The 12,500-nt window shown below is 38.0% G+C and overlaps 1 protein-coding gene across 1 annotated transcript in view; it reads right to left on the bottom strand.

Annotated features, from left to right (window-relative positions):
• The window catches only part of LOC121903779 (NACHT, LRR and PYD domains-containing protein 12-like), a 29,106-nt gene extending 18,605 nt beyond the window's left edge, over positions 1 to 10,501 (bottom strand). The window contains exons 1-7 of the mRNA XM_042421166.1: positions 9,388 to 10,501; positions 8,697 to 8,801; positions 7,203 to 7,429; positions 5,196 to 7,095; positions 3,057 to 3,174; positions 2,622 to 2,656; positions 900 to 1,073 (exon numbers count right to left, since the gene is read on the bottom strand). Coding sequence (XP_042277100.1) covers positions 900 to 1,073; positions 2,622 to 2,656; positions 3,057 to 3,174; positions 5,196 to 7,095; positions 7,203 to 7,429; positions 8,697 to 8,801; positions 9,388 to 9,515 — 2,687 coding nt within the window. The 5' untranslated portion in view covers positions 9,516 to 10,501. The remainder of the gene's footprint in view (positions 1 to 899; positions 1,074 to 2,621; positions 2,657 to 3,056; positions 3,175 to 5,195; positions 7,096 to 7,202; positions 7,430 to 8,696; positions 8,802 to 9,387) is intronic.
• Between the last annotated feature and the right edge of the window lie 1,999 nt (positions 10,502 to 12,500).

Raw genomic sequence — 12,500 nt, 5'->3', positions numbered from 1 at the left:
TCCCTGATTACAGAAACCAGGTTTCTCTAATCTCTGACCCTGATTACAGAAACCAGGCTTCTTGTCTACATGACATTTAAGAAATCAACTAACTGGAGAACGTTGACTGTAACCTGGTTACTGAAGTGCATGTAAACAGAGTGACTTTGTCATTGTGTTATTGTGGATAATCATAATGTCATAATGCCTTCTACAGACATAATCCAAATGTCCCCATAACATTCAGACACACATTCATTCTTTTCAATTTAAAATTTAAACCTGCAGCAGCTCTTCTCACTTAGAATATATTTTACATATTTTCAGTGTAAATTTCTTTCTTTTTATATTATTTAGGATGACTTTTGTGTATGTTTTGTGACTGTTTGACTGTTAGGCACTACAACACTGAGGCGAAATCCTTGTATGTGCAACCCCGCTTGGCAATAAACCTGATTCATAAAAAGTACTGTATTCATACTTAAAACACCTGCATTTATCTCTGTCCCTCTGTGTGTATGTGCGTGTGTGTGTTCTGAAGGATCAATATCAGTGAACAAACATTATTAATTAAAACACATCGAAATTAATGTAAACCTAAAAAATATTTCTTACACATGTAAACTATCAGTTTAAAACAGATATTAGTTGAGAGGCTCTTCTGTATACAGATGTGACTCTTAACCAAAATTATGAACATTTATTTACTTTAACGACTAACGGTGCACATTTTCTACAGTTCTACATTTCTTTAAGAATGAGTCATCTTTTATAACTACAGACTAAACTGTACAATAAAAAATTAAATTATGGAACAAAGTAAATGCACTTCATGGATGTAAGTTATGTATGTACATAAATTAGGTTTAGTTGTTAAACATATAACATCAACAATAGTAACAGACAGTCAGTGAACTGACCTCAGAGTCTCCAGTCTACAGTGTGGACTCTCCAGAAAATCACACAGCAGCCTCACTCCTGAATCTTCAAGCTTGTTGTAGTTCAGATCCAGCTCTCTCAGATAGCAGGGATTGGACTTCAGAGCTGAGGCCAGAGAATCACAGCTGATCTCTGACAAACTGCAGCCACTCAATCTGATTAAAGAATAAATGATGTTACTTTAGAAGACAAAGTTTCTGCTTGAAATCATTCAATGTTTCATAATCTGTTCAGACCTGAAGGTTTAGAATGTAGAAATTTAGAAAATGGAAATTCCAAACATTGAACCCAACAGGATGCAGGTTAAAAACTGTCAAATACAAACAGTGAAAAAGAGCTCTGATTAATATTAATGACAACATGCTGCTACTTCAATAAATACATAGTGACTTCATCTATTAAACTCTGTAGCTCAACCAGTGACTCAATCTATACAAACTTATGTTGTGCATCCAATCACAACAAAAAAAAAACACATTTGGGGAAATGGGGAGAAAATGATGTTCAATATATCTATATGTTTTACATTTAATGGAATGGTTTCATGTAAAAACTGCATAGCTTCATAAAAATGTTACAACAAGAAAATACTGGATATTATATTTATTACTGTCTGATTGAGTGTTTTTGTTTTTAATTTAAAATGAAATTTAATGTTAAAATGAAGAGTTTAAGAGGTTCTTGTTATATGAAGGTTTTAAATATGCAGCTCAACATTGCTCTGACACAATCAATGGACTAAACCAATGAAGAAGAAAATAGACTTTACCATTAATATTGTAAGAGCCATATTAAGAATTGATAAGATGTATTTAGGGATTAAGTGCTAAAATGTTGAAATGCTCCTTTAGTTAGGCTACTAACTAGTTAATTGTCTGCAGAGCAAGACAGTGTTTTGACCACTGAGCCATGTTGAGCACAAACAGAGTGAATCTTGTAACTTTATTTGTTCTAAGTAAACGTTTTAAATGGAATTGCTGCCTCTGAAGATTCAATTCACATCAAGCTTACTGCCAATACACAAACAGTAACAGTAGTGGTAATGTGGAACCTGATTACAGACACCAGGTTTCTTGGTTAAATGACATTTAAGAAATCAGCTGCCTTGAGAAAGCTGACTGTAACCTGTTTACTGAAGTGCATGTAAACACACTGAATGAGCTTTTCCATAAAATGAGCAGTGACTTTGTCGTTGTGCTGTGGATTATCATAATGTTAGCCTTCTACAGACATCATCCAATTGTCACCACAACATTTAGACTACTATTTATGTCAGCAAATATTCCTAAAATTCTGCTTAACTCAGTCAAGTCTGTAATTAGAGTATCAATATGAAATTAGACATGTTGGAATAAATAGTATGTCTTCAAACAACAGCCACATGCCATATGTACATTAAAATAGTAGTTATTGTTGGCAGTAATCATTCTTCCTGTCAATACTGATTGTGAAGTGGTCTCTTCCAAGAAAAAAAGCCACGACAACAGGAAAAGTGGATTTCTTTCTGCATATTCATTCAATTTAATTTAAAGACAACAATGCATTTGGTCTTTGCAAATGGAAATTATGTATGTGTTTATTTGCATATAGAGCAGGGAAGTGAGATGCAATCACAAGTGGTCACTTGAGACACATGTGGAGATGCATTCTAATGCCAGATGTGAACTGATGTACTTAGAGCTGTCCAGTTGAGATTGACTCACCCAAGATGCATGTTAATGCCAGGTGTGAACAGGGTCTGAGTTAGACAGAGTGGATGTCCAACAAAGTGACAGCCTATAAAGTATTGAATTCCCTCTTTGAGTTACAATCTCTCCACTGCAGCTCAGCAATGAAACAATGTGGAAATTAAGATTCTTACTTGATATGTGTAACTGAGACTGCTGAAGCCTCATTAGTTTAAACATTTAAGTAATTTAAAACAGAACAAAACTGTGGATTTTGACACTGGAAAATTAAATTCTACAGATTTGTGCTTAGGCAAATCCTGAAAATTTATGAACCAAATATTTGAAACTTCAGTCAAAGTTTTGAATTGGATATATAGAAAAATATTACCAAAGCTACAGTCAGTGAACTGACCTCAGAGTCTCCAGTCTACAGTTTGGACTCTGCAGCCCAGCAGACAGCAGTTTCACTCCTGAATCCTGAATTTTGTTGTAGCTCAGATCCAGCTCTCTCAGATGGGAGGGGTTGGATTTCAGAGCTGAGGCCACAACTTCACAGTGAGTCTCTGAGAGTCCACACCCAGAAAGTCTGTCATGACACATATATTATAATGTAAGTTATCATGAAAGAGGACACTTTATATTTACTTCATGTATTTGATGACAAACTGACATTACCTGTTTTCATTAATATCTGCCCTTCACATCAGTGGTTCAGCTAATCTTATCTCACTGTGTTTGATATGAAACAATAAGTCTCACCACTCTCTCTCATACCTGCAGATTTGTAATGTTTGCTTTGCTTTAATTTTGCAGATGAAGGGAGAGAAAATAGAGTTACATTGAGGCTTCCATAATGTAGACAGTATGTCAGTGTGATCTAATCCCAGTAATTTTTACCAACTACTATTTTTTATTTGAGTCCGGGATAGATTTTACTGAGTTCAACTCAGCAAACAGCTACAGTTGAGAAAGATGATCCCTCTTTGTTAGCTACCTGCTGCTGTCAAGTTCACATCCATAGATGGGAAAATCTAGTGACAGTCGACAAATTGCACAAAAATAAAACAAATGGCTTGACAATATTGGACCTTTACATAATTAATTAAATATGAATGTACTTAAATATTTAGATGTGTCATGATAGATGACTGCATGTTTTGTTGTCAAAATTATTTCCTGAGAATATCTGAAAATAATTCAGCACACAAACACAATTAACAAACCAATAAGGCTGAATTATTATTTTCAACATGATGTCATCAGAAAGATGTTATCAGGGTATCAGCATTGAAAACATAAAATTGACCTTTAATGTGTATAAGATCTCTTCAAAAAGTCTGAATTCTACCATTCTGCTCCCATATATTCATCAGACCCCTGTGCATTTCCTGCTACTATTCTTCTCTATACCAACAAGAGAGAAAACATCTGAGAGTTTCTTTCTGTGAGTAACAGAATGTAAGAATAACTTAAAAACAAGACTATGTAACACAACCTAGAGAGTTCTTCTTTAAAATGGAAAGTTGAATTTTTAAAGTCTGTGTAAAGGAAAATTAGAGATCTCCAAAATCTCTTTTGGAAAATGATTCCAATCTTTCTATATAAAGCAAAGAATCTCTGTCTGTCTGCCTGTATGTATGTATGTATGTATGTATGTATGTATGTATGTATGTATGTATGTACGTTTGTCCTTCGCATATTTCAAGAATCGTTCATCTGATCTATTCATACTTGGTAGGTGGATTGCTGGGGAATCAAGGAAGTGCAATGTCGATGTGTTAAGTTGTTTGGATGAGAAATATATAAAAATACCTAACAAAGAACATTGCTTCCACAAAGTTGATTTGCTTCTTCTTCTCCCCATGTAGTCAACAAGCAAAAATACAGAAAGCGCCACTCTGCCATTGCAATACACATTGGGGTTGGAGGTGGGACTACATCCGTAGTGTTAATGACTTGAAAAAGTTTAAGAGACTTAAGCTCTACTATTGAACTGTGTACTGTGAACAAAACTTGTCATGTACGTTCATGACTTAATGCAGGATGACTCAGAAATGTTCAGAAATAAAAATACCTCACAAACAATGTTGCTTCTGCTTCTTCTTTTGCATGTGGATTCAACAAATGGAAATACGGACAGCGCCACTAATATTTTAAACTCTAAAGTGCTGCGTAAAATCAGGTATCATGTGTATGTCTGATTACGTATATATTATTTACAGAACCTACTTATGTATTAATACATAATTAATAATACATTTACTGATAACTGTAAAATACTAATATATGTTGTGGTAAAATGCTGCTGCTGTGATAAATCCTCAACCACAACCTCTAAAGTCCTTCATCTGTTTTACTAGGTTTGCATGACACTTCCGTCACCCAAAGGAAGATAATAGAAGAAAAAATCTGTAAATAATTAGAAATATATAGAATAACTGTGTTTATTAACTTGACAGCTATAAACACAACCGACTGATAAATGACTTTTGCAATAAACAAGCGAAAAACTATTTTAAGAATAATAAGAATTTGACATTTTTTATAGTTGAAGAACTAAACTACTAATCTACACTGATTTATAATGTTAATCACACCAGGACTTACTGAGCGTTTTTGCAGTTCCTCACAGCTGGGATCAGTCTCCGTCGTCCCTCCTCTGATGTGTTATATTTCTTCAGGTCCAACTCATTCAGAACCTCCTCTGACATCTGCAGTATGTAGGCCAAAGCCGAGCAGTGGATATCAGAGAGTTCCTTCTCTGATCTGTTCTCTGCCTTCAGGAACTCTTGAATCTCCTGATGTACTGAGCGGTCGTTCATCTCCATCAGACAGTGGAAGATGTTGATGCTTCTGTCAGGAGAGATACTGTGGGTGTTCATCTCCTTCAGGTTGTTGATGACTCTCTGGATGATTTCTGGACTGTTCTCTGTCTGACCCAGCAGGCCTCCTAAGAGTCTCTGGTTGGACTCCAGAGAGAGGCCATGAAGGAAGCGAACAAACAGGTCCAGGTGGCCATTTTCACTTCTGAGAGATTTATCCATGGCTCTCCTCAGGAAGTCATCGAGAAATGGGAAATGCTTTTCTTCTCTGTCATCATCATCATCATCACTGTCATCATCCTCTTCATAATCAACAAAGTCATAATAATCATCTTCATCATAATCATCATCATCTTCTTCATCCTCCACATCTTTCAGGAAGTCCTCCAGTACCTCTGTGTTGCTGCTGGTGTAACAGTGGTACAAGTAGACTGCAGCCAGAAACTCTTGAACGCTCAGATGAACAAAGCAGTAGACTGTTTTCTGGAAGATCACACTCTCTCTTTTGAAGATCTCTGTACAAACTCCTGACAACACTGAGGCCTCTGTGACATCAAGACCACACTGCTCCAGGTCTTCTTGGTAGAACATGATGTTTCCCTTCTCCAGATTTTCAAATGCCAGCCTTCCCAGCTTCAGAAGAACTTCCCTGTCAGCCTCTGTCAGCTCCTGTGGACTCGTCTCATGTCCCTCATCATACTTGTGCTTCTTCCTCTTTGTCTGAACCAGCAGGAAGTATGAATACATGTCAGTCAAGGTCTTGGGCAGCTCTCCTCTCTGGTCTGTAGTAAACATGTGCTCCAAAACTGTAGCAGTGATCCAGCAGAAGACTGGGATGTGACACATGATGTAGAGGCTCCTGGATTTCTTGATGTGTGAGATGATTCCGTTGGATCGCTCTTCATCACTGAATCTCTTTCTGAAGTACTTCTCCTTCTGGATGTCAGTGAAGCCTCGTACTTCTGTTACCCTGTCAACACATGTGGGAGGGATCTGACTGGCTGCTGCAGGTCGAGAAGTTATCCAGACAAGAGCTGAGGGAAGCAGCTTCCCCTCGATGAGGTTTGTCAACAGCACGTTGACTGATGACTTCTGTGTGACATCAGACACAACCTTCTTGTTCTTGAAATCCAATGAAAGTCTGCTTTCATCCAGGCCGTCGAGGATGAACAAAACTTTACAGATAGCAAGATTCTCTGCTGTGACCTTCAGTAATGTTTGATGGAAAACATGGATCAGCATGAGGAGGCTGTACTGCTCATCTTTGACCAAGTTCAGCTCCCTGAATGAAAGTAGAATCACCAGATTGATATCTTTGGTTTTCAAGCCCCTTGCCCAGTCCAGAGTGAACTTCTGCACAGAGAATGTTTTTCCAACGCCAGCAACGCCATTTGTCAGAACGACTCTGATGATGCCTTTCTTTTTGGCTGATAAGACTTTAAAGATGTCGTGACACTTGATTGGAGTGTCATGGAGAGTCCTCATCTTGGAAGCTGTCTCAAGCTGCCTAACCTCATGTTGGGTATTAACGTCTTCACTCTGTCCCTCTGTGATGTATAGCTCAGTGTAGATCCTGTCGAGGAGGGTTCTACTTCCTGCTCCATCAGTTCCTTCAGTCACACATTCACATCTCTTCTTCAGATTGATCTTATGTTCATCTAAAACCTCCAGCAGATCACGGTCTACTGAAAGAAAGGGGAAAAATGTATGATTAAAAATACAGGACAGAGGAGGTAGACTCCTGTCCTGTTTTCAGAGATTATGACATTAGCAGACTGATCTTCAGTCTTACTTTGTGCAGTGCTGGTCTGAATGTCTGTCTGTCTTGTTTTGGACCTTTTTCCACACTGGGGACAGGAGAAGTCTCCTGATGAAGCAGACTTATCCCAGTATGAGGTGATACACTGTCTGCAGAACCAGTGTCCACACCTGTAAGAGACTAGATCTTTCAGGACGTCCTGACACAAAGAACAGCAGGACAGCTGCTCTTCCATAGATAAACCTCTCCTCTTCCTCTCTCTGTGGACATGAACAAAGTCTTTATGACACATGATATTAGAGGTGGTCATCCTACAGCTCACAAGTTGCATGCAGATCTTGCCCAACCAGCCCTCTCTCACTCCCAACTCGTCACATACTGATGCTTGGTCAGGACCCTTAGGTGTCACTTTTAATGCACGGGGTACCCCTTAAGTGTCATTTTTCAATATGCAGGGTAGACTGATAGGACTCTATAGAACTTCCACAATGTCTGAAATAGACACCATGAGACTGATGATGTAGATATAAGGTGACAAATTTCCATATTAGGAAGAGGCAGGTTGAGTGGATAGCTAGATAAATAAATTGCAAAAAGTGGACTTAGCTGCAGGAGACCTCTGGTCACGTCTCATTTCCAACTATGTGTCATGTTTCCAACTGCAAGTCGGGACAGTTTTTTTAAAAACTGTAACTACGATTGTCGTGGTGTTCACTATTGCCATGATGACAAAGGTGGCGTAAATTTAAGGAAGTAGTTACTTTAATCCACATCCCGTTTAGAGTGATCATGTTAACCAAAACCTTGATCTTTCCCTAACCATAACTTGTGCCTAAACACAATCAGACCTTAACAACAGCGTTGTCACACCATAAAAATAATTATTTTTTAACAGTGATTTTTATCAGCTCGTGCAGGCATGAAAGATACATGAACTGCTGTGATACTGCACCTTAGTCCAAAAAAAAATTGCGCTAAAGGGGTCCCCATTGCATTGAAAAGTGATGCCAAAGGGTCCTGACCAAGCTTCCGCATGTGGTGAATTGGGAGTGAGAACGTGTTGGCCCTTCATAAACAGTCCAGACTAAGTATTTGGACAGTTACACATTTGTGTTCTTCAGGCTCTGTGTATACATTTCCATTCCCTCCTCCCATATTTTGTGCCTTTTAAAAAAGGTACATGTTACATATTCTGTATTGTATGAGACCAAATACTCAGTTTTCTTCCATTTTACCGGCACAAAATCCAAGTGCAGTCCACATTTGGCTTGTTACTAAACCTTGGTAAAAATCACCCTGGCTTACTTACTACTACTTTTGATTTTTTGACTGGAAAATCAAATATCAATACAAGCTCTGTCTCTGTCTCTCACTAACATGCACATGAAGATCTGTTCTAGATTACAGCTGAATGTAAGCTAGTTAATTATTTCTTTCCACTGTGTGTCCTCCATATCTACACCAGAACCTTTGTTTTATGAAACAGTCTCACTGAATCATCTTCACGTCAGTTTACAGTAGACTTACTTGGTGTTTGAGGGTCGAGGTTCATTACTGGAGCATGGAGGATCTTCTTTGGACTGGTCACTCTTCATAGACAGACAGCTGAATACTGGAGACTCTGCTCTCTGTCTATGGAAACAACAATTGTTTTACACATATTAGTTCTTGGAAAAAGTAGATGTAACATGAAACATGGCACATGATCATGGTTTAATAATGACAACAAATAGTTATGTTCATATCTCCTTCTGCATGTTCTAAACATGTTATCTACAGCTGCAAACTGGATATATTTGATTGAAGAGTTTTTAACATCTACATGTTTGAGAACACAAAGTCTGACATGTGGGCTGTGAAAATGCTGAATGACAAAAAAATATTTCTATGTATCAGTTTATTAACAGTTCGACTGATGCTGTGCTGTCAGATTAACTTGTGCATGTCTAAAGCAAACAAAACAATCTGTCCTCTGCTACTGATTTTGAAAAATTGGTTTAAGCAACTGATAAACATATCAGGACAGTTATTAAGAACTCTTTCCACACAAAATTTAAGTAATAAACGAAGAAATAATGCAGTCAATGCTCAACCAACAACAAGATCTGTGACCGAATTTTTAAAAACTGAATTATAAAACAAATAGTGTCGTAATGTATGTTATGAAATGGAAACGGAGTCATCTTCAGGTCAGTTTATGGTAGAAACAGTCTCTTACTTTGAGTCTGAGGGTCCAGGTTCATTACTGAAGTCTGGAGGATCATTTTTAGACAAGTCACTCTTCATAGACAGATAGCCAGATGTTACAGACTCTGCTTTGTCCTTCTCCTCCTCTGAATCACTCATCTTCTGGAGTCTGACAGGTAAACCAGTAACACTGGAGACAGACACACATACACGGTATAATAATACCGGTCCAACCTCTCAAGTTAGTAGCTTCTTATTCGTTTACATTACTTTAACTACAACCATGTGTGTTTTCTAGCCATCACAAGAATACACTTTTTAAATCCATCAAATAGACTTCAGATAAACATCTGTGTTGTTCTTAACTGCGGCTTTTCTCTATTTTTACTGCACCAGTTTGCTACGTTGTATTGCTGTGAACACACAGAAACCAGGAAAAGGAAAAAGGAAACATTTGAAGATGTCAGCACTTGTGATTTCATATTGCGTGGGTATTTTTCTGACAGTTTAATCAGCTGAACAATTAATCATAAAAATGATCAGCAGATTGATCAATAATGACTAATCATTTGTAGCTTTAATATCAACACTCACCTTTCCTTAGACTTGCTGTTTCCCTCCTTCCGCTGTGTTGACTTCAAAATGGTGTCTGAATAGATAGGATAATTTCACCTGTCCCTCCCTCTTTCCTCCTCCCCCTTCTTTACTGAAACTCGTGTGTGTTTTTGAGTGAGGTGAGAGAAAGGAAATGTTGAATGACAAAGAAACAAGAGCCATCACAGGTCAGCAAGTAATACTGACAGTGAGTGTGTGTTTTTCCAAACTGTAATTCCATTATTTGTATTTTCCTTCTCCCTCTTTCTGTAGCTCCTGCAGTCAGAGAAAAGTCTAGATAGCCTAAACTGAACTGTCAGGTTTTGAGAGGGTGCAACTTTGCTTGAGCTCGCACACTATTCAGACCAAATCAGGGGTTGCGGCGCTCCTCCGCAGGGTTGTGTGGAAGTGTGGTGTATTTATTTGTGACCGCCGTGAGACAATCAGAAGATTACGTTTTATCGTCTCATTCACAGGGTTTCTCGCTACCACTGCTCGCTCTCTTCATTCACTCTCTAGCTCGCTCGACCACCGCTGCTCTTCTTCTCTCGTCTTTTTCAGGAAGCCGTCAGCAAAGTCTTAATTTACATTTAACATTATGAAATCATTGAAACTAAGAGAAATCACATCCCCTCTTCCTTGTAACGTCTAGTCCTCCTTCGTGGCAGGGTTGTACAGCTCTGATCAGTCTGAATGTCGGCCGTAATTGGCCTCCGCAGCGTGAAGTCGGGTTTCGTTTCTCCGAAAGTTGATTCTGGTTCAACTTTCTCGCCACATGTGGCCCCACACCCGCAGCCACGCGTTGGAGTTGTGTGGGAGTGTTCTTGCTCTAGAACGTAACCGCTGTGAAACAATCAAAAAATAACGTTTTATTGATCTTATTCACAGGCTTTCTCACTGCCACTGCTCCCTCTCTTCATCCACTCCCTGGCTCGCTCGGCCACAGGTGCTCTCTCTCTCTCTCCTCTTTTTAAAAACGAGTCGAGAATCCGACAGCAAAGTCTAACTTTACTTGTAACGTCATCAAACGAAAAGCAATGTCCTCTCCTCCTCCTCCTAACATCTTTTCCCTCTTTCATGGCTGGATTGTAAAGCTCTGATCAGTCTGATCGACGGCTGTAGCAATCACAGCCGTCGATCAGACTACCGCCCCCCCAACGCACTACCCCCATTCAAATGAATGGGAGTACTGGCGTTTTTGCCGCACCGCCTGATTTGGTCTGAATTCAGCCTTCCAATCTTCTACATCTGCCAGAATTCAGCCTTCCAATCTTCTAAAGTCCTGCTAATCACCATCTAAAATCGCTCAGAACATTACAGTTTGTGAGCAATATGAGCAGAGAAGTTAATTGAGGAGGTTACTGATAAATTTGCTACAGTCACAAACAGGCTTCCTCATTCTATCATAATTTTCCATTTCGTGTTCTGTATCCATAGATGAAGTCAAACACTCCAACCCTAATGTCCACAAAGAGACGAAACCAGACCACCTGACAATTAAATAATTTTCATAGTAATAATAATAATAATGACTCAACTTTATTTATATAACACCTTTCATACAAACATGCAACCCAAAGTGCTTCACATAATAGGATTAAAACACAGGCAAACAAAATTAAATAAAAGGCAAATAGAAAACAATAAATAACTTTACTTTGTAAAAATGACAACAATAAAACAATGAAGTTTTGAAAATAGAATAAAATAGAATAAATGTAAAAAAAAAACAACCCAAAACACCATTGATAAAATGACAGAAACCAATGATTAAAACTTAAAACAAAAGCTAAAATTTATAACATTACTCCGAATTAAAATTAAAAGTTAAAAGCCAGATTAAGAGGATAGGTCTTTAATTGCCTTTTAAAAACAAAGAGAGAGCTGCTGTTCCAATATCAGGGGCAGTGTGTTCCACAGTTTAGGGGCATAAAAACAGAAGGCAGCCTCACCGGTACTTTTATGGGACACATAAGAAACATTTAAAGTGGTGGAGGACCTTAGTGATCTGGCTGGTACATAAAATGAAAGAAATTCTCTGATGTAGGTGGGAGCAAGGTCATTTAAAGCTTTATAAAAAAAAGTTAAAGAATTTTAAAATCAGTTCTGAAAGATACAGGTAGCCAGTGCAGTGTCTTAAGCAGTGGGGTAATGTGATCCATTTTCTTTGTTGTTAGTTAAGATTCTGGCCGAATCATTCTGAACTAGCTGTAGTTTTCTTATAGACTTTTTAGGTAATCCAGAAAAAAGGGAATTACAGTAGTCTAAATGGCTAGTAATAAAAGCGTGAATAAGCATTTCAGCAACTCTCTGATTTAAAAAAGGTTTTACTTTGGCAATATTTCTGAGATGAAAAAATGAGGTTTTAATGACCTTGTTAAAATTAAAATTAAAATTAAATCACAGTCTAAAATCACTCCCAAGTTTGTGATGTGTGAGTTTGTAATCTGTTTGCTAAGACCACCAAGCATTGAGTATAGTGTTTCTCTTGCTGCTTTGGATCCTGTTAAAATAATTTCAGGGTTTTTTCAGTTAATTTTAAAATGTTTT

The sequence above is a fragment of the Thunnus maccoyii genome, chromosome 9 (assembly GCF_910596095.1).
Source record: "Thunnus maccoyii chromosome 9, fThuMac1.1, whole genome shotgun sequence".
In the NCBI taxonomy this organism is placed as follows: domain Eukaryota; kingdom Metazoa; phylum Chordata; class Actinopteri; order Scombriformes; family Scombridae; genus Thunnus; species Thunnus maccoyii.
This window is presented reverse-complemented; position numbering and strand designations above follow the sequence as displayed.